The sequence below is a fragment of the Rattus rattus genome, chromosome 2 (genome assembly GCF_011064425.1).
Source record: "Rattus rattus isolate New Zealand chromosome 2, Rrattus_CSIRO_v1, whole genome shotgun sequence".
NCBI lineage: Eukaryota > Metazoa > Chordata > Mammalia > Rodentia > Muridae > Rattus > Rattus rattus.
Window position 1 is genome coordinate 136,640,719 of NC_046155.1, and position 22,806 is coordinate 136,663,524.

The 22,806-nt window shown below is 45.7% G+C and overlaps 1 protein-coding gene across 1 annotated transcript in view; it reads right to left on the minus strand.

The window, feature by feature from the left end:
* Otud7a (OTU deubiquitinase 7A) overlaps window positions 1-22,806 on the minus strand; it is a 99,900-nt gene that overhangs the window by 43,292 nt on the left and 33,802 nt on the right. Inside the window, 2 exon segments of the mRNA XM_032893474.1 lie at window positions 14,981-15,199; window positions 22,162-22,344. Of these exon segments, the coding sequence (XP_032749365.1) occupies window positions 14,981-15,199; window positions 22,162-22,344 (402 nt within the window).

Consider the following 22,806-nt stretch of genomic DNA (forward strand, 5'->3'; position numbering starts at 1 on the left):
ACTGAAATGAAGAAAATAATAGAAAAAAATCAATGAACCAGAGTTGGTGCCAGGCATGGTGGCACACTCCTTTAAGCACAGCACTTGGGAGGCAGAGGCAGTATGAGGCCAGCTTGATCTACATAGTGAGTTCCAGGACAAACAGGGCTACATAGAGAGACCTCATCACAAACAAACAAACAAACAAATAAACAAATAAGCAAACACCCCCAATAGAAGGTAGATATAGTGTAAGGGCCTAGAGGGAACATATATAGACCTCCTTAGGAAAGGGAAATAGAATACATAGATATGGATGGAAGGTGGGGGGCTGGAATGGGAGGATCAAGTGGCTGAGGGCAGGAGTGAGGAAGCTGTGAGAGGGGATATGGGGAGAGACGGCTAAAATTAAAGGGCATATGAGGGTGTAGTATAAAAATCTAACACAGTAGACACTTCCTAAAACACAGACATATATGAAGGCAATCTAAATGAAATTTCCAAATAATGGGGGAGATAGAGCTCCAACTTGCCATCTGTTATCAAAACTTCCAGTATGGGGATTGGATTACATCTAAGTGAGTTGTTGGCCAAAGGATTCCCACCGAAATCCCCCAAAACCTAGGCAGTTTCCAAAACTACAGGCTGCTCTCCACAATGGCAGCCCATGCTGAAGACAGCACCCACACAGCTCATTGAACATGGAGACTTAGAGCTGGTGCCTACGTAGAGCCTTCACCTCCATATTCTACTGCCTGACACAGAACGGTACTCTGTATGCTATCAAAGAGAAAAGCTAACACACACTCAGCCACAGACCCTTGTCTGCAATGGTGTGCAACTTGTAACGGTGGCACAAAGCTTACGCAGTAACCAACCAATAGCTGATCTGACTTCGGTCCACTCCATGAGCCGGAGTCCATTCCCAACACTGCCTGGGTAGCCAAGACCTGGAGACGAGATAGCTCAGGGTCCTAGGGTAATACTGAATGACTGGTCTAACAGAAGAGAAAAAATGCAGTGATAAAATGGTTCCTAGGGATATTCTGCTACACTCATAGATTAGCTCTTTGTTCAGCCATCATCAGAGAAGTTTCCTTCCGCAGCAGATGAAAACAAATACAGAGACTCACACCCAGACGTTACACAGAGGGTGAGAAACCCTGGGTACTCAGCTCTAAGTGGGATGTCTGCATCAAATGCCTACCTCAGCTCCTGAGGGAATCCTGTGGAAGAGGAGGCAGAGAGAGTGTGAGAGCCAGAGGGGCAGGAGGGCACCAGGAAAACCCATGTGATCAAAGCTGACATAAACTCACAGAGACTGAAGCAGTGCGCCTGGGACCTCACAGACCTGCACAGACCTCACAGACCTCACAGACCTGCACAGACCTGCACAGACCCGCACAGACCTCACAGACCCGCACAGACCTCACAGACCCGCACAGACCTCACAGACCTGCACAGGTCCTCTGCACGTCCATGCTAGTTTCCAGTTTAATGTTTTCACGGGATTCCCGAGTGTGCAAACAAGTGGTCTCTGATTCTTGTGCCTTCTCTGACTCACTTCCATCTCTTGATTTATCTTGTCCAACTTCAGTGTGGTAATCTTTATCCTATCTTATTATATTTTATTTTGTTATGTCTTTAAAGTGGGTAAACCAATGAATGAAAATCTAGCCACTAAGGAAAAGGTTAACAACTGAAATGTCATGTATACCTGCTGGGAGAAGGAAAAGCAGTTTTCTCCAGTAGAGGACAATGGGTATATCAGCCACTCCCGGACAGGCCTCATGTTCAGGAGTAGGTGACCAACACATAATGACAAATAATAGACTCCACAGATGTGTGTGTGTGTGTGTATGTGTGTACCTGTGTGTGTATGTGTGTGTGTACCTGTGTGTATGTGTGTGTGTACCTGTGTGTGTGTATGTGTATGTGTGTGTGTACCTGTGTGTGTGTTTGTGTGTGTGTGTTGTACCTGTGTGTGTTTGTGTGTGTGTGTACCTGTGTGTATGTGTGTGTGTATGTTTATGTGTGTGTGTACCTGTGTGTGTGTTTGTGTGTGTGTGTTGTACCTGTGTGTGTTTGTGTGTGTGTGTGTACCTGTGTGTATGTGTGTGTGTATGTTTATGTGTGTGTGTGTACCTGTGTGTGTGTTTGTGTGTGTGTGTTGTACCTGTGTGTGTGTGTGTGTGTGTGTGTGTGTGTATGTGTATGTGCTTTTATTCGGTTGCAGTTCAGTGCCTTTTTTTTCTTTTTGGCTGGTGTTTTACTTTGCTTTCTTGGTTTTGGGGGGTTTGTTGTTGTATTTTGTTTTTGAGAAAGAACCTGAAGTTGGGTGGGTAGGGAGGTGGAAAGGATCTGGAAGGACATGGGGGAGGGGAAGAATAAGATCAAAATATATTTAAAGTTAAAACATTGTTTTAACTGAAAGAAAAAAAATAAAGAAAAAGAAAAGAAGCAGAGAGGTGATTCTTTGAAAGACTAACAAGATAGACAAATCCTTAGTCAAACTAACGAAAGGAAAAAGAGAAAAAACCCAACTAGTAAAATTAGAGATGGAAAGGAAGACATTGCAAGAAATGCCAATGACATTCAGAGAATCAGGCATACCTTAAAATGTATAATCCACTGATCTAAAACACTGAAAAGAAATGGATGAACTTCTAGTGCATATGACCTGCCACAGTCAAACCCAAGGGGGTAAACAGCCTTAACAAACATGGAGATGAAGAAGTGACTTAAAACCTCCAGTGACTTCTCCCTCAGAAGCTGTTGATCACCACCACTCTACATCTATGGTGGGGCCCCGCAATCATTTCCCTGTCACACTGGCAGGTCCACTAGTGTTGTCATTACCCCAGTCTTGCTTATGTGACTGTACTGCTGATAATTCATGCATTCAGCATCCCCCTCATGTCTGCATGCAACTTGTGCATATATCCCAGCAAACAAACAAACTCATGGATACAGTCATACAGGTAAAATAATAAATAAAGAATATATTTTTAACAAGCTAATCGTCTTTGGACAATAAGGAAAGATCCACACATTTCATATAATACAGATAATCCTCTCTGACCATAATATGAATAATGGAAACCATCTCATGGGTCAGCAGGATGGCTGAGAAGGTAAAAGCACTTGCTGTGAAAGCCTGATGGCCTGAGCTTGAGCACTGCATGTGTGAACACACACTCGCACATTTGCATGTGCACACACATGCGGGGTGGAGGGAGGGAGGAGGGAGGGAGGGAGAGAGAGAGAGAGAGAGAGAGAGAGAGAGAGAGAGAGAGAGAGAGAGAGAGAGAGAGGCAGAAGAGACATAGGAAATCTCACATTCTAGAGATGCAAACTTCAACTATCAGAAATCGATAAATGTAGCATATCACATAAATGGACAGAAATCATAAGATCATCTCAACAGATGCAGAAAAGGCTTTTGACAAAATCCAACATCCTTCATATAAAAATCCATGAAAAGATGAGGAGTAGAAGGAACACATCTCAACACACAAAAATGGATAGAAGTTACAGGCCTACAGCCGTCTTACAAAATAACCCATGGATCAAAAAAGAAATGAAAATGAAAAGCAGAAAATGTTTTGGATTATAAGATAAAAATATTATTTGTCAAAACTCATGGGATAACTACAGTAAGGAGAAAATCACTAACCTTAAACACTTACAATAGGATACGGGTTAATGAATTAAGAAAGTATCTTAGAACGTTAGAAAACGAACTATGATGAACATATAAGGCAGAAGGAGGAAACTAACAGAGATCAGCACTTGTGAGAATCTGCCCTGGACTATACAGCCTAGGACTTCTAAGTTTAAAGTCATTATATTCCAGAGACAGGTGAGTCAATGGGACAGAACAGAGTCCGGAACCAGAACCCTCCATAGTCAACTGCTGTAGGCCAAAAGCTTTCCTGTAATGTCACGGAGTAAATAAAACCACCCCACTGCTCAAACAGGAAGACAGTTTACAAGGGGCAAAACCCTAAAACGGCTTCCCTCTGCTCACTGCCCTTGTCAGACCAGTCTTCTCAGCTCAGTCTGCACTGTCTCACCCTGGGATCCTGACCTCACTGAATACTTTTATATCTGGCCCTTGGAGATCATTCCTTTGGGAATTTCCTCGGCCATTGGTGATTTATTCATTTATGGAAAGTAATTGCATAACTCATATTTGGAATGGAATATTTAACAGAGAACCCTGAGGAGAACCCTGAGGAGACAGTGATGGTTTAGAAAGTGTGACACAGAGGGCTGGGGGCATGCAGATCTGGGTCTCTTCAGATCACCATTCGGCAGGTTGGGGAGGCACAGGTAGATGCCTGTACTCTCAGAGGTTCTTTCCTCTTTGTCAGGTGGCGGCCATTTTGGATCTGGTGTGTGACTGAAGTGGGAACTAGCAGTTAATTTACTGCACGTGTGTATAAGAGTCCTGCATGTGCCTCCAGCATGCGTTGGGTGCTGCTACCAAAAGCACAGATGTTACTGTGGCTATCCCACCCCTGAGGGTCTCAGCTTTGATTGTCACTTGCAAAAGGGTCTAGCTTCCTCAGAGGATACAGGGGAAGCTTGAAGCTTGAAATTATTGGAAAGAGACTAGAAACCAAACATATGCATTGTCTGCAGCTGCTGCACACTATAGCGTGCCAATTCAAATAGAGTGGTTAAAAGTGGAACAATCAGGAAACTAGCAAAATTCTTTTGATCCCAAATATACAATACGATTTAATATCTCACTGTGATATTTAGTTATCTACAAAAAAAGAAAAAAAAACACTTTATATGTGGCAGGCAAATCTCTAAAGTAGACCCAAGATTTCACCTCTAGGTGCACGGGTGAAATCCCTTCCTCTTGAGGGTGGATGGGCCTCATGCTACTGTATGTGATTAAGTTACAATCCATGGCTAAGTAAAGAGACGTTGGGGAAGTCAGTTCTTGATTCTGGGTGGATCAAAGTGTGGTCTTGGGTTATCTTGACCTAACAGGGTGAATTCCTTAAGGAGAGGCTAATGGTCAGATAAAGCAGCAATGAGAGGGATTTGGAGCAAGACAGTGAAGAGTAGAACATACGGGGGAGAGGGAGACAGGAGGGAGTGTCTGGCTGGCCTTGAATAAGTAAGCAGTATGTATGCATATCCATGTCTATATCCACACCTATCTTTCTGTCCATCCATCTATCCATCCATCCATCCATCCATCCATCCATCCATCCATCCATCCATCCATCTTCCATCCATCATCCATCCATCCATCCATCCATCCATCCATCCATCATCCACCCATCCATCCTCCATTCATCCATCCATCCTCTATCCATGCATCCATCCTCCATCCATCCATCCATCCATCCATCCATCCATCCATCCATCCATCCAATCCATCCATCCTCCATCCATCCATCCACATCCATCCACCATCATCCATCTGTCCATCATACATACATCCATCATACATTCATGCATCTACCATCCATCCATCCATCCATCCATCCAACCATCCATCCATCCACCATCCATCTTCTATCCATCCATCCATCCATCCATCATCTACCCATCCATCCATCCTCCATCCATCCATCCATCCATCCATCCACCATCCATCCATCCATCCTCCATTCATCCATCAACCCACTATCCATGCATCCATCCTCCATCCATCCATCTCTATCCATCCATCCATCCATCCATCCATCCATCCATCCATCCATCCATCATCCACCCATCCGTCCATCCTCCATCCATCCATCCACCATCCATCCATCCACCATCCATCCATCCTCCATTCATCCATCCATCCTCTATCCATGCATCCATCCTCCATCCATCCATCCATCCACCATCCATCCATCCACCATCCATCCATCATCCATCCATCCATCCATCCATCCATCCATCCATCCATCATCTACCCATCCATCCATCCAAGTTTGAAAAGTGCTGGATGGCAAGGACAGTCTTCCAGGTAGTCTTTGACTAAACCAGTCAGTTCTCACTTCTAATGTCCAATAACTCTAGAATGTTCTAGAAGGCAGCATCCTGAGATATGGAAGGATGTGGTAAGACCAGCTCTGGCTGTCCCATTCTATAACAAATGTCCTTCAGTACCTTAGACAAGTAAACCCACAAAAGGCAACTTTCTCAGGTCCCTCAGCTCTTGAGACCATGTGAGACTGTATCTGCCATGGGCCCTGAAGACCTTGTCATGAATCCTGGGCTTCCTTCTGTTGTCTCTTGTGTGTATATCTGCAAGCGGTAAGTTTGCTTCATGAGAATCCTTGTCTAAGTGCAGACCCAGGCAGGGAGTCATGCATAGGGCATTTTTTTATACACCTAGGCCTCTCAGGCAGTCTCTGTAACAGGGCTTCTCATCCTATGCATCATGACCCCTTTGGCAAACCTATGTCTTAAAAAATATTTACACCACGGTTCATAGCATTAGCAAAATTACAGTTGTTAAGTAGTAATGAAAGTAATTTTATGGCTGGGATTTACCACAACATGAGGAATTGTGTTAAAGGGTCGCAGAGATTGGGAAGGTTGAGAACCGCTGCTCTAGGAATTAAGGAATTAAGTTCACCTAGACTGGATCTGCCCATGTGCATCTTTGTGTTTCTCTTCCTTCATAGCTGACTGTGTGTAGCCCCAGGCTTCCAGACTCTAAGCTATCTGGGGTTCCTGGAGGCATACCTGGTGTGATGGACGTACATGACATAAACGGTTCCTTTGCCCCATCCCCCTACATCCTCAAGGTCACACATTCCTTCCTCGAAATGCAAGAACTCCTTTCACGTCCTTCTGTTTAGAAATCAGAGGCAGCCTGACTGTAAGAACGTACCACACACTACTCATGTGGCTCAGAACCTTTCCCTTCCCTGAAAACCTAAGAGAAGGGACCCTCTCCCCACACACTCTGCTTTGTAGGTCTAAACTCTCCTCAGAGCTCCAACATGCTGTCTGTCTATGGCATAAACAACTCCCCTAACAAAAACCAGTCTGCCCCCGTGTTCAGCTGAGCCCCAAACTTGAGGACTTTTATTTATTTTTTCCCAGACAACAGAATGTACAGAAGCCACCCAATAAATGGACTGAATTGTGTTCAGAAACTTAGAAGTGGATGAGGACATGGTCAAGTGACCTCAGAATTTCAGTCTGCAGAGAAAAAGTGTAGTCTCAGGCCTAGCTAAAATGTACCAGACTAATGACAGAAACTATGAGATGGTAAACATGTTTTCAGACTGCTAAATGTGGGAGTAATTTGTTATTATGAACTAGCAGAAATGAATACAGTGCCCTTCGGCCAAAAAGACATTCAAATAGCAATTCTGCCCATTTACTTCCCATTCCTGTCCCAGTAGTATTAAAGTGGTGTCTAGAATTCTTGCCTGTGTCCTTGAAGCTAAGGAGAGCTGTGTATGGAGAAGCATCCAAACTCATAAGGGCAAAAGACACCTCCTGATTGCTGCACAAAGATCAGGGTGGACCTGGCTGTTGCTAAAGACATATGTAGAATAGGACTAGTCATGTGACGGGGCTATCATGGCGGTAGCCACGAGCCAGCCTGGCTCCGGGAAGCAGGCTGTGAGGGGCGTGCGAGCTGCTGGAACGTGAACGGAGCTGGAGCCAGTGTGGGAAGGGCGGCCTGGCAGCCTGGAGCCAGGACGTGTAAAGGGAGTCCCACAGACCAGAGCAGCAGGTTGTCCGGGGGCGGGGGCCCACCATGCTGGTGACTGCCAGTTTGTCTTTTGTGGGTCTCCTGGTCTCCTGGCTGGGCCTGGAGCTGTAGATGCAGAGCCAGGCCCCCCGGAAGAGCTTGCAGCAACCCCTCCTTTCAGTTTCAACTAGACTTCTATCAAGTCTACTTTCTGGCCCTGGCTGCGGACTGGCTCCAAGCCGCCTACCTGTATAAACTCTATCAGCATTACCACTTCCTGGAGGGTCAGATCGCTATCCTCTACATCTGTGGCCTTGCCTCCACGGCCCTCTTCGGCCTAGTGGCCTCCCCCGTTGTGGACTGGCTGGGTCGTAAGAAGTCCTGTGTCCTTTCCTCCCTCACTTAACTCTATGTTGCATAACCAAGCTCTCTCAAGACTACTTTGTGCTGCTGGCAGGCCAAGCACTTGGTGAGCTGTCTAATGCTCTCTTCTCAGCCTTGAGGCCTGGTACATCCATGAGCATGTGGGAGGCATGACTTCCCTGCTGAGTGGATCCCAGCTACCTTTGCCGGAGCCGCCTTCTGGAACCACGTGCTGGCTGTGGTAGCAGGTGTGGCAGCCGAGGCTGTGGCTAGTTGGATGGGGCTGGAGCCTGTAGCACCCTATGTGGCTGCCATCCCTCTTCTGGCTCTGGCTGGGGCCTTGACCCTTTGAAACTGGGGAGAGAATTATGACCGTCAGCGTGCCTTCTCCAAGACCTGTGCTGGAGGTCTGCGCTGCCTCTTGTCTGACTGCCGGGTGTTGCTCTGGGTGTCATACAAGTCCTGTTTGAGAGTGTTATGTTCATTTTTTTTCCTCTGGACACCCATTCTGGACCCACATGGGGCCCCACTGGGCATTGTGTTCTCCAGCTTCATGGCTGCCAGCCTTCTGGGTTCTTCCCTGTACTGCATCGATACCTCCAAGAGGTACCATCTTCAACCCATGCACCTACTTTCCCTTGCTGTCCTCATTGTTGTCTTTTCTCTCCTGGTGTTGACTTTCTCCACCAGCCCAGGCCAAGGAAACCCAGTGGAAACCTTCATGGCCCTTTTACTTATTGAGTTGGCCTGTGGGCTCTACCTTCCCAGCATGAGCTTCCTGCAAAGGAAAGTGATCCCTGAGACAGAGCAGGACAATGTTCTCAACTGGTTCTGAGTGTCCCTGCATTTACTGGCCTGTCTGGGGCTCCTTGTCCTCCATGACAGCGATGGGAAGACGGGCACCAGGAATATGTTCAGCATCTGCTCGGCCGTCACGGTGACGACTCTGCTGGCCGTGGCAAGACTCTTCACTGTGGTGAGACACAATGCTGAGTTGCGGGTAGCCTTGCCCACCGGGGGCCCTATGTCCCTGAGCTTTGATCCTCCAGGACAAGGGGTCTGAGATGGGCTCTGGAACCCCACCTACCCACCTATGACTTTGTGACTCTGTCCTGCAGCTCTCTGCCAGTACTTGGTATTGGGAAGGACATGGGGATGACAGACTGGAAAGGTGCCAAAAGTATTTGCCTTTCTCCTTGCTGGGTAAAAATAAACACTTTTAATGTAGAATAGGATTTACAGGTGGTGCAGCCAGCCAGAGCATCTGGCTGACCGTGGCTTGGCTAGTGGCTTGACTCAAGCTGACTTCCAAAGAGCAGACTCTTACTCAGTTGATCCAATTCTTGGGGCTGTAAATCAGGAGCATCTTAGGAGAAGTTGAGCCAGCCACTGCTGTTCTAGCATCTGCCTGAAACCCTGGAAAGGGAAATCTTCACACAGGGAGTGGAATTAGAGAGCTTCCCAAAGAGTCCATGGTTCAGTATTCCCATTCCCATTCATGTGTCCTCACATAACTAATTCACTTGAGAACAGGCAAAGGGGCCCACGAGCTGGTATGGGGGTAATCTTCAGCACCTGAGCCCCTGCAGCGATGGCAGTGACAAAAGAACACCATCAAAGGCCAGTGAGGCCATGTGCCATGTGGAGCCTTTGGTCATTTGTTCTGACTTTGCTGAGCAACGTACCTCAAATTCACGTGATGACAGGACCGACCAATGGGCGATTTGCACCCGATGTTTATCACACAGTTTAAGTAAGATGCTGTTCTGCCTGTCACCCACTGAGGCACTTCATGGAAGAAAACGAAGCAGACAATCCCTTATGAAGAGGATTTATTTACGCCAGGGGAACTCCTGTCATGAGTCCCTGTGATTCCTCATCATATCTTAGGAGCACAGCGCAACCCAGGGCCTCTTACACCACTTCAAATGCTTCTGTGGGAGTTGCTTTCCGGGACCTCAGTCCTTTGCTCCATGTCTGCATGTCTTAGGTCCCTGGAGGTTCTGTGCAGGTAGTGACCTTGTGCTCTTTCTTTTGACTAGGTGCAACATCTCCACCAGAACAAATCCTTTCTTCTACAGCTCACTTTTGTGATGCTGTATATTTCTTCACAACAATGAAAAACAGAAAAATAACTAAGAAAACTGGTACAGGAACTGAGGCCACTGCTCTGGGTAAGCCTGAGCCCATGGGTCTTAGGGTGATGGATCCTGTCCTGAGTGGGATATAGAAGAGCTTGGAACTGTAAGCCAGGACGTCAGGACATCTTCTGAGGAAAGATGGTGTGAAGGCAGCCTAAGAGAAAGGACACACATGCTACAGGGAACAGAGCTGGAGGGGTGCTGCTAGACAGCCGCACAGCTGTGGAATCCGGTGTTTTTCTTGCTGTATTTTGGTTGTGCTTTGGTCTGATCATTCCTTTCTATGTCCCCATTCTTCTGTCTTGAAATAGGGCTATTTACCTTGTGTATTATATGCTGGAAATATATGAGTTATTTTTGATTTTATAGGAAGACACAGCTAAGAGGCGGCCTTAAGTCTTAGGTGAGACGGGGTTTTCTTTAAAAAGAGTGTTGGAAATTTTAAAGACATTGGACTGCATGCATTTTCGTTACTTGTTATTTAAGATGGTCATGAGATTATGGGGGCAAGGTACAGAAGGTAATGGCTTAAGGGTGTGAGCTTTGGGTGTCAAGCTGATAAAGGGAGGGGTTGTGATGATTACAGGCGAATGACAACTTGATGGGATCTGTTATCACCCTCGAGAGGAATTCTGCAATTCCATGGAGGAATACTTGTATGAAATTATTCATATTAGGCTAGGCTCTGGGGACAATTTCATTAGGTTAATTGAGGGAGATAAGACATCAAGACACACCCTAAACCTGGCCTTGGGTCCTGGACTGCATAAAAAGAAAGCTAGCTGAATTATTTGTTCATCTCTCTGATCCCTGAGTGTGGACACATTTTGACTTGTTGCCTGGAGCTTAGGTACTGGGATGTCCCGACTATGAAAGACAGAACCTTAGACCTCTGAGCTAAAATCAAACCACTCTTTTCTCTTACACTGCTTTTGTCAGGATGTTTAACTGCAACAATGGGAAAAGTAACTAAGACAAGGACCACGTGAGCATGGGCAGAGATGTTCTCCAAGGTAAGTCAAAACAAACCTTTAACTTTAGCATTCTGATTAAACCAGGTATTTCATTATAGCAAAACAAAGCTCACTTATACTTATGTAGAAATAATAGAAGTGCAGAGAACGCAGACAAACTCACTGGGCAATTCCTAGTGCACATGGCTCATGGCATCATGGGTCCTCCCTGTTTGGCATGCTCCCTCCCTTTTAATTTTGCTGCTGTTAGCCACTGGTTTTCTCAGTTTATTAGATTGTACATTCTCCATCTATTTTTGGATTCTTCTCCCATTCATAGGCTCTCAGTGCTGGAAAACCCTAGCTGGAGACTAGTTTTGTCTTTGCATCAGAATCATACAGAATCCTCATCCTACACATAGTGGTGACAGGGGCTCCATCCTTTGATTCCCTGCGGAGATTAACCCGCTCCACAAATTTTACTATACACCATAAACTCCCATGTTGATTCTCTTAGCCTAGATCTCTCCCTAATCTCAGAGTCACTGGTTTGACTCTCCAGCAACCTTACAGGAATCTCGGGCTTTGCCTGACAGCGAAGCCTCTTAACTACCGTCTGCTGCCAGCATGTCACCTATTCACACAGAGAGGCAGCCTTCTTGGGCATACTTAAGTCTTCTATCACAGCTCCAGCCACTCCCTCATTAAGGCCTGCAGATCTGAAACCCACCCTGGTTTGTTTTGTTTTACACTCCGTTTTGTTATCTACCTACTTCTCACCCCTCCCATTGCTGCCATCATCTACTAGAGCACCCATCTTTCCCGTTCTTCCCGATTTTCCTCTTTACAACTTCTCACTCCATCCTTGGCAGATACCCAGAATTCATGAGATGCTAATCAAGATCTGCTACTCTCCTGCCCCAAACCTTCTTGAGGCTGCATATTCCACTTACAGTTAAGACCCTAGAACATGAGTGCTTCCCTAGACTCTGAATCTCATCCATTTGACTGTCTTCCCCACTCCTTTAGCCTCTGCTGTGCCTGTGCACACAGCTCCTGTTACTTCTTGAACTACGTCCAGCCTGGGATAGTATGTTCTGTCCGCTTCCCAAGCTCCCTCTTCCCTCTGGTTTGTACCGGCCCCTTCCTCCTACCTATGCCCACTTACCTTGGCCCCTAGCATCTCTAGAGCAGCCCTCACTCACTACTCATTTAACATGTATTGCCTGGCTCTTTTCTTCCATACCAGAATACGATCAGCTCCAGGGTAGAGTTTCATCTGTTTGCTTTGTGGAAACAGACTTTAACCTGCACAAGAATTTTGAGGCAGCATATCCAGGTGTAACTGGGGTGACTGTCTTCATTTGACAGCTGCTACTAAAGTGATGTTCAGGTGAAAGGTGCAGCAAGGTTGAGCAACTTTCACCAAGCCCTACCAGCTCATGGGAAACCAGAGCCAGGGCAGGCCGATTTCAAAGCCTGGGCACCTTCATCAAATCTCAGACTTTCTCAGGAGACCCCCTCCAGTCCTGGTATCCTCCATTGGGAGCAGGCGTGGTGCCAATTTTAAGGCATTTTCAATATCTATGTTATCTCTAATCCCCTGTGTCTGTAGACACCATGATTATATAGCCATGTCTCTGTCCTTTGGCCCACAGATATACTGAAGGACCCTATGACACCTTGTCCATGTGGAAGTCATCTCCCAGATGAGGGCTGTGCCTTCCCAAACTCTTCGCTTCTGAGTGGTATGTGTGGATACGGTAAGGTCCCGCAGTGGAACAAAGGATGCATCCTTGAGTTCTCAACCGCAGGACTGCTACTAACGCATGGAAAGCATTTCCCTTTCTCTCGCAGATGGTTCATTTAGCCAGTGAAGACCAGGTCAGCCAGTCATGGGTTGAAATTCGTTTGTAATCCCAGGATTATAGGGCTGGGGAGAATTGGCCCCTCAACTCGTGTCACCTGTGTTTAAGGTTCAGCTCTACCTCCCTCATCAGTAGGATAGTAAGAACCAAGGTGCAGGAGCTGCAGCGGATTCCTCACTCAAAGGTGTTGGGGCTGGGAGAATCAGAATTCAGAGAGAGTTTTGTGGCAGCCCTTGACTAAGGGCAGAGGACAGAAGTCCCGAGGAGTCAGACGGTTGGCAGGCTGCGTGAGGTCATGCTGCATTGGCCCAGGGACCACTTTGCTTTGCCCGCTCCACAACCATGTCCTGTTTGCAATATGAAGGATGCCAGAGGTGTGATGGGTCCTATTCAGAGCATGATCTTCAGCCCTTTTTGTGCCAGTGAACAATTCCCCAATTGCAGCTGTGAGCCGGCCAAAATGCCCAAGATATCCACCCTCTGTGTGCTTTCTCTTTGCCTTAAGACCTACATTGCCACGCTTGTGCTCACAGCTCTGCAACCAGAGTGTGCCCTGAACAGACGTGTCCACAGTCACCTGAGCACTGTCTTTCTGCCAGTGTGATGTACTGGCTAATCTGCACGGTGGAGGAAGACTGTGGTTGGAGTCTATTTCTCTGACGTCTTCTCTCCCCAAGGCCATGTTTCTTTCCACAAAATTACTTATCCTTCCTCTCTGAGCAAGGTACAAGGGTAGCAATGGCCTCAATAGGCTACTAGTTGGCACGCCACTATCCTTTGGTGTCCTTAAACCCTGCACACTGCTTGGTACATGTACCCTTTTCTGAATCCTGCCATCTCATTAGTCTTCTCTTATGCCAGCATCTTGACTACCAATGTCCAATCCACATGTGGATCCCACTCGTATCTTTTTCTGAGATATAGATGTGTGACAATGCTCACTGTATCTTGGTCAAGAGCTGAATTCCACTTCCTAGTAGCCTACTGCTGACAGAAGCTCTCAGCAGAACACCTTTTCTGCTATCTGCTAAGACATCACACCTATGAGGTTTCCGTCCCTTCTCTGTTGGGACAGGCTGCCAGAAGTCACCCCCATAGTCAGGCCTCTGGAAATGGAGGCTTGGCATGGCAGGGCTGGCTGAATGCCAAGTCGGAATCAGAAGGCCTTGTAGTGCTGTTCCCTGAGAAGCAGCAGGAACCACTGCTGGGGACTGGCTCTCAGTACATGCTGGTAGTGCAGCCCCTGGGAGGTGCTTGGGAAGGACATACTCTTTTGCATATATAAATCTGAGAAGCCCTTTGATGTTCAATTCTGCAATTGTTTATAATGCAAGTGATGATGATGGTGTTACCTTGTCTCAGGAAGAATTTACATCTATCCAGACATTTGCTTTGAGTCAACTGAATTCATGCAAAACTCAAAGAGGACAACACATCTGGCATCTGAGACACAAGGAGACTCAAGCCACGTCTGTGTTTCCTCCACTGGGAGGCCAGAAAGACTGGGACGGTCAGAAAATGTGACACATGCCTGCCTTCACAGAGCTACCCCTGGCCATCAGCGCTGTCCCCTTTGCAGATGGGAAGTTGTTGGTCTGGGTACAGGACTTGCTATGTACATAGGAGGTGACAGGCTCTCCCGCTTTTCTAATTCAACCATATTTCTTCTTCTTCAGCTCCCATGGGGATGAGGGATGCAGAAGAGAGAAGCAGGGCCAAGCAATAGTGCCTATTTACAAGGGAAAGATGGCATTCAGGAAGAAGGGAAATGACCTGAGAGGCACCAGCATCCCCTGCTCACTGGGCCCACACCCAGCCAGTGCTCCATGACAATGATTTTTAGAGTAGGTTGGCACAAATGGTGAATTCCAATGGCAAATCCCAAGAACCCCGATCTTCCTCCTGCTCAACGGGGAAAGAGGACCAGGCTGCTACACAGGGGTGGGCGTGAGTGGGGCTAGGGGTGCTAAGCAACAGGACCTGAAGGTAGTCGACGACACTCACCTGCTTGCTCCAGAGCTACCATAGTGGCCTGCTCAATCAGGTCCCGTTCGATGAAGCTCCTGAAGTCCTCACTGTACACGCTCAGGTCCGGCAGCTGGAATGTGTAGATGGGCATCTCCAGTGGGAACTGCTCATTGTTGCATTCATTGGCCACGTGGGATCGGGCCAGGGAGACGATGGCTGAGCTGGCATGGGAGATCCCCCGGGAAAGGCGCTTCTCTGCTGATGAGAAGAAAGGAGAGCCTCAGGGACCATGTAAATGTGGCTCTGAGAGTGTATGCAGCCATGCTAGAGCCCTCGCGTACACACAGCATATCCCACACATATGCACACACATATGAGATCACATGGATATAGATAAATACATTATGAATGTACAACATACAAATCCCTCCACATATACACATGTAATACATGTATGAACACATGGTAAACACACATATGTGCAAACATATCTAATAGATAAGTGTGATGTATGTACACATTGTACAAAACAAATACACACCTACATGTAAATATGCACATTGCATACATATGTGCACACATTATACAGAACTACTAGTAAATATATCTTTAAATACACAGGACACTTCATTACTTATTTTTAAAATTAGATTTATTCATTTTATGTGTATTTTCTCTGAATGTATGTATGTGTACTATGTGTGTGTGTTTGGTGCCTGAGCGGGCCAGAAGAGCACATTGGATCCCTTGAAACTGGAGTATGGATGGTTGTGAACGACCATGTGGGAGCTGGGAAATCCTCTGCAAGGGCAACAAGTGCTTTAACCACTGAAGCATCTTTAGAGCCCCAACATGACATTTTTAGACAATACATTCATTTCTAAACACATATTCAAAGCACACACTATATAGTTTACATAGAGATGAATACATATATGCATACATGCACACATATATGCATACATATATACACACATACACAGGTACACAAATGTACTGGAGTACTGGATACTACAAATATGGATACATATATGACAAACATATACTCATGAAATGTACTATATACTGTGTACATGCTATACACGCACAATCATGGATACGCATATACTGCTTATGCTATATAATATTTACAAAGTAAGTATATAACATGAATACACAGGATACACTATGCACAGGTACAGCTATGTGCACACTATACTCTACACATATAGAAACACAAATGCATACCACACACACACACACACACACACACACACACACACGCTCACATTCACATCTTTCACACATCAGCCTTTTTATCTTCTAGCTTGCAGGCTGCCTGCTGCTGGAGTAAACCTGGTGTGTGGTTCTTCCTTAGCTGAGTTGCGGGACCACTGACAGAGCAACAGGGCTTGTTGTGGTCTTGAGCTCCATTTAACTCCACTCCCAGAGCTGCCTTCTCTTCCAGAGTGGGACCTGGGAGGCCATCTTTGTTTTCATGCATTTATGAATTTAAAGCAAGTAGCATCCTGCATAGGTTGCTCTGCTGTGGCCAGGCTTCCCAGACACTTGTTTATGGTATTTATGCTTCTCTGATGAGCATTTCCCATGCGGGCATCCTGGGGACACACAGATGGAGGTTGTATATGCTTCCTGTCCATCTGCATGTTCTTTTGTCCCAGAAATCTCTGGTACCATGGTCTATTCTGTTTTATTCTCTGTGGAATTTCTGCCCAAAGAATGAGAAACACAGAGGAGGATGTCTGAAGTATATTGGAACTTGGGTAATCTAAAGTGGATGCATCTGTTCCCTTGGTGCAGTAAAACATGCTTTAAAGAGGAGACTAGTGTTTAATCGGTAACATTAACATAAAAAGAAGTGTGTTTTTTTACAGAGCCAAGGCTGGCCTTGATTTACCCTCCTCTTGTCTCAGCCCTCAGGTGCAGGGATTACAGGTGCACACTGGCCCTAAACAACAATTTTGGAGCATCTGAAGTAGGGACAGTCACTACAGAGTCAGTGCTTGTGGATGGGACTTCTTACAGCCGAAGTCCTCTTATTCATTTTAGGGATAAAGGACTCTTAGTGTTTGAGTGAGACTGTGGTCAGAATCCTGTGTCAAACTCCCGAGTGTTACACCCTGAGTCCTAAGGTGGTTCACCTCATTTTAGGCTAGCATCATTGGTGCAGGGAATATAGCAGCCATTGCCTTCCTCAGAGCGGGACTTCCTACATAGCCTCATTTGTAACATCAGCGGCCAGAAATGGCATTCATGCAACTCTGTCAAAACAGACCGGCAAGCAGAAGCTTGCCTTGACAACCCATCCATTTTTCCCATTCAAATGAACAGAAAGGTATAGAGATTGCATACTTCAGAATGAATGGCTTCAATTCACTTATATTTCATTCTGAAACAATATGATTAGGTTATATTATATTTTGAGGAAAATCAAAAAGAGAAATGAAAGCACAGAGGCCATCAGGAATAAGAAAGATGGAATGGGAAGTCTGGGTTGTCCGTCACTGGGAGATGCCCCCCATTGCGTCTTGCACATAGCTCATATCGTTGACATCATGACCAAGGCACTCCAACAACAACAGGCACTGTTTCCCCTCCTTTCTCCAATATGCAGTAGCTGGGCACTGGCCACAATTTGAGTTTGCCCTTAGAAATAAGCAATTTTTATAACAGTAGTTGTGGAAGTTTCCCTGAGGAGAAACCCAACTGTAAGGAAGGGGAGTGTTAAGCCTAAGTCTAAATACTTAAAGCTCGGTAATCCTAATATTGGATGTGTATCCAAAGAGAAGAGAATTCATGTGACATATCTGTTCTCCCGTATGCTCTACAGTGTGATTCCCAACAGTTAAGGAACAGAAGGAACACAGTGTCTGTCAGCAGAATAGGTAAAAATGAGCATGTATGTAGAAGGGAATGGGACTAATTCATAAAAAGGATGAAATTGTGTCGCTTATGACAGTGCGGATGAACCCGAGGAACCTATGTGAGATAAGCCAGGCAAATCCATAGATGTGGCTCACAGGCAGAGGCAAAAGAAAGTGATTATGTAGAGCCAGGGTGAAAAAGTAGGGCGCGAAAGGTGGGAGGGGAGGAACTGGGGTTGGTGCCTGGGAACGTGGCTAGGAGGAATAAAGCCTAATGTTTCATAGCTCAGTGACCACAGTTCACAACTTACTGTACTTTTCAAAGTCACCAGAATAAACATTTTGAATGTGTTCTGGACAAATAGTGAAAACTGCGTGGGATGACAGACGTGCTAGCCCCTCAGCGGTTATTACATATCGTTCTTATGTCCTGAAACTCCACAGCACCCTATGAATATGTGCAACTGTTGTGTGTCAAACACAGGTGAAAGACTCAGGGCTGGTCAGCTTGCAGCCCTTTCACACCCTGCTGGGGACCAGCTAGAGCCCATGCTGCCTGCCTCTTGCCTGAGGCATTCCTGATGCATTTTGTCTGAGGCGTTGATAATGGTAGCACCAGGTGCTCACAGCAAAATGGAGGAAGCATCTGAGGAAGGCAGGCACATATAAAAAAGTAAACAAAGTCCTTACATTACAGGAATCAGGCCGAATAGACTGAGTTTATAAATGAACCTAGCCAAGTATTCAGAGAAATGCAGAGAACATTGGAGCGTGAAACACTAATAATAAATCCTAAGAAATAATTTGGAATGAGAGGGAAAGTGCTGACTCACAGGAACACACAGGAAGAAGAAGGAGGTTAGAGTACCAGGGTGAGCATGTCTCTTAGAAGATGTGAAGAGCTTCAAGGAGACAACCGAGGAAGGTCATAGAAGATTCGAGGAAATCAATGTGAGCTGGGGAGTTCTGTTCCACTAACAAAATTGTAGTAGGTCGTGCAAACCTTTTCAGGTACTAAAGGCTTAAGAGGTTTTCTGCAAAAGTAAGAATTGAAGGGAAACATTCTCTTTGCAAGAGGGAAATGAATGTAGCTACCTGACTCTTAATGGACAGATGCCTTCTGAGAAATGTGTCTCTCTGTGACTTCCTGTAGTGGCCTCACACAGACCTGGGTGGCCCAGCCCAGGCTTTCAGTGTGGCCTCTTTATGCCACCAGGAGGCAGGGTTAGTGCTGAGGTGGCAGCCAGTGTCACCTGGCAGACTCTTACAGGAAAGCATTTGGTTGGCAAGATAACAATAGAAAACACAGTACAGGGAATAATACATGCAGACTGGTGATACTCCTGCTGGCACCAATTATTATTATTGGTGCTTCCATGTACAAGAGGACACATGATGACACACTGTACTGTCATGAAACCAGTAGTGCAGGTCTGTTCCCACCAGCATCAGCCAAACCCTGAGCGACGTCTTATGGCATGGCTTGGTGGTAAAATTTGTTTGGCTTCATTATGATCTAATGGGGTTGTAGCTATGTCTGTCACCACACATGATGAACAAGTAAGGAAGCCAGCTTTTGCCTAAATAAACACAAGCAGCAGAAAAGAGCAGAAATGTGGGGCCATGGAGGCGGGAGGGGTTAGGAGCATGCGACACACACAGTTCCTAGGGTAAGGTAAAGTGCTTATAGATTTTAGAAAGAAAACATAAACACAGACACGGGCATTAAAAGGACAGTGGGGATTGACAGATGACCAAAAGTTGAACAGACAGCCTTTAAATATTAGGAAAAAAAGAACCCCAATCATCCAGAAAGAAAAAAAAAACATAAGAAGCTTGACAAATGAAGTATGCAACATAAAGTATTTCTACTTTTAAATAGTTAGAGTGTGTATATGGTATACACTATACATAGGAGAGGTATAGATATGAAATATTAAAGTAAACTAAATGGGTTAAAATCCCCACTTGAGAAAGATTGCTTTGGATGATAAAATAAAATCTCACGGTAAATTGCCTTCAAGAATTATACTTGGAATTGGGGCTGTAATTCTAGTATACATGAGGCCTAAGTAACACACACACACACACACACACACACACACACACACACACACACTCTCTGTATTCAATGCTCAGAACAGGAGAACTATTCCTCTGGAGGGATGGGCCCCTTAATTTAGGTTATCCAAAACTAAGTGGTCAGCCATGATATCATGTATATATAAACAATACTAAACATACTTAGCCAGTTGTGTTTATGTATTTGTGTGTGTGTGTGTGTGTGTGTGTGTGTGTGTGTGTGTACATCAATAATAAAGAAAAAAGAGGCCATGAATTTAAGGGAAATGAGAAGAGAAATGAGATGGGTTAGATGGAGGAGGGAAATGATATAATTATATTTTAATTAAAATGGCAAATAACAAGAGATCATTATATCTAACTGTAAACAAGATAGCAAGTGCTCTTAGATGATATGACTCCTCTGGGATGATAACAGCGTATTTATCTGGATGCTTGGAAGATAGGCAAGCACAGAATGACCTGCTTTCTCCAGTGTCTAGCCTTAGCAGAATACAAACATGTGGAGAGCAACAGTATTGGCTACAAGAAGCATGCCAACTTGAAAAAATGGGAGCCCATTAAATTATAATTAGAATTGCAATAAGGGTTACATGGAAGCATAGCTACATAAATGTAGTAAGCATGCTTGGAAAGGCAGGGGGTTTGCATTAGAGAATAACGTACAGGAAACAGAGAGACTCTAGGGGAACAGCTAGACAGTTGCATGCTACACACACAGGGTCCACAAATAGATCTTGCAATGGCTGGAACTTTAAAATATGGCATTTGGTCCAGAGGGGAAAGGTGATCTGATCGCTATCCAGGGAGGTAGCACTCTCTCCAGAAGACAGCGGCATAGAGCCTTTGCTATTGTTTATAAGGGATTTTTCAAATGGATGGAAACACCAGAGGACTAAATTGCCAAACAATAGGAAAAAGGTTTATTAACCATGTATTTTATTTCCAAATCCAGAGACGAGGACATACGCTGAGGCATTAATCATGTTAACATTGCTGTATGGCAAACTCTTTGAACACACAAAGCCATAAGGTAAGTGACCCAGATACACATGGGCATGGGTAGAAATCCTGTGCTTTCCTCTTATAAGTTGATAAGAAAAAGTTCACTGATGGATGGAAAAATGAACCACACGAGGAAACAGGCATGCAGCACAGGAGAAGGCCACCGAGCAAGCAAGCCATAATATTAAAGTTAAAACAAGATCCCAGGCTCCACCCTTCGAGATATGGAACCAGGCAAAGCCATAGCCACATGCAGAGCTGGCAGAAGCTGAGCACAACACTGGGTTTGCATGCAGTGAGCAAAATCATCATCAGGAAGACATTTGTGGGAAACCATACAAGCTCACTGCACGGCACCAGCCTGCGGGGAGGGAAGCAGCAGCCTGAGATGTATAAGACTAAGCATTTATTTAAAGATTTTTATAATCACATATGAGTGCTTTGCCTGCATGCATGTATGTGTACCTGGTGCTCTATGAGGCCAGAATAGTGCACCAGATCCTCTGAACTTACATTGTTGTCAGCTGCCAGGTGGGTTCTGGGAATTGAATTCAGGTCTTTCCGGAAGAGCAGCAAGTGTTCTTACCCACTGAGCCTTTGGACAGACCCACCTCAGGATATTTATTATGTGTGTATGTGTGTGGGGGCAGTCAAGGGAAACAAATGGCAACAAAAATTCCAAGAAGAACCAGGGTGGTCACTTACACAGAAGGTCTGAATATACAGTGTAACAAAATGTAGCAACCAAGGGAATGTACTGGCCCTTACTGCCCAGGAAAGTAAGCGATTTCTAAACTACACGTCTCCTTGACTCTTATGTGTTTGCATCTTGAGCAAGCTTAGCAGCAGAAGAAAATAGGCTTGGCTGATCAGTGGTTAGTGAGACAGCAAGAGCTAGGAGGTGAGACAAAAACTTCAAGCTTCCTTTTATATAATCACTGTTATAAGTGTATCTTAGTCTGATGCTGAAAAAGAACAATAAAGATAAACTCATAGAACACTGAATCTGCTACTGAATGACTCGGAGAACAAGCTGGAGAAGTAACTGGAGGACTAGAGAAGCCTGTCAGAAAAAGCAGGAATGAAGCTCCAACAGGCTACTGGCCTCTAAAGGCTGCAGTCACAGTCTCCTGTACTTCAGAGGAGACGAGGCCACAGATGTTGCACTTTAGCCTACTGTGAGAAGCAAGGCACTGAGGGTTGGGTTGCCTCGCGTGGTGATGTTGACCACACTGTTCTTCACACTGGCAAGCCCCTTCCTGGTACCTTGGGCAATATCGTCCTGCCTCTGCAGGCAAGGCCGCTCCACCTTGTGCCCAGGCTGGGGTAGCTCTCGCTCAGGCTGCTTGGCACACCTCCCTTCGTTGAACACATGTGGCAGGTTGGCTGTGTGCACCTGTCGGAGTTGCTCATAGTCGCTTAGCGCAGCTGTCAGGTCCCAGTTTTTACCTGTGGATGAGAATCGACAAGAGATTATAACAGACATGGAGGAATCCATGTCTCCAGGATTTTCCTGGAGAAAAGGTGCCAGTCAGCATGTTGATGAGCAGTGTCTGAACGTAGAGCATACATACGCATGTGCGTGTGTGCGCTCTCACACACACACAGACACACAGACACAGACACACACACACACACACACACACACACACACACACACACACACACCCTCTGTAAACATTATGTCTCTATTGGCCACCAAGTGTACTGCTTAGTGAGAGGTGTACCAGAGGAGGAAATTCAGGAACAGAGCACTGGTTTGAGAACTTAAAAAGGAACTGGGAAGTCTTACAGGTCAGGTTTGAGGAACAGCAGCATGGCTGAACTACTGAGACGTTACACACAATGCCACATACTGATTTTGGGGACTGCGGCTCTGGAATGAAAATGGTCCCCTTTCCCAGGTCTATG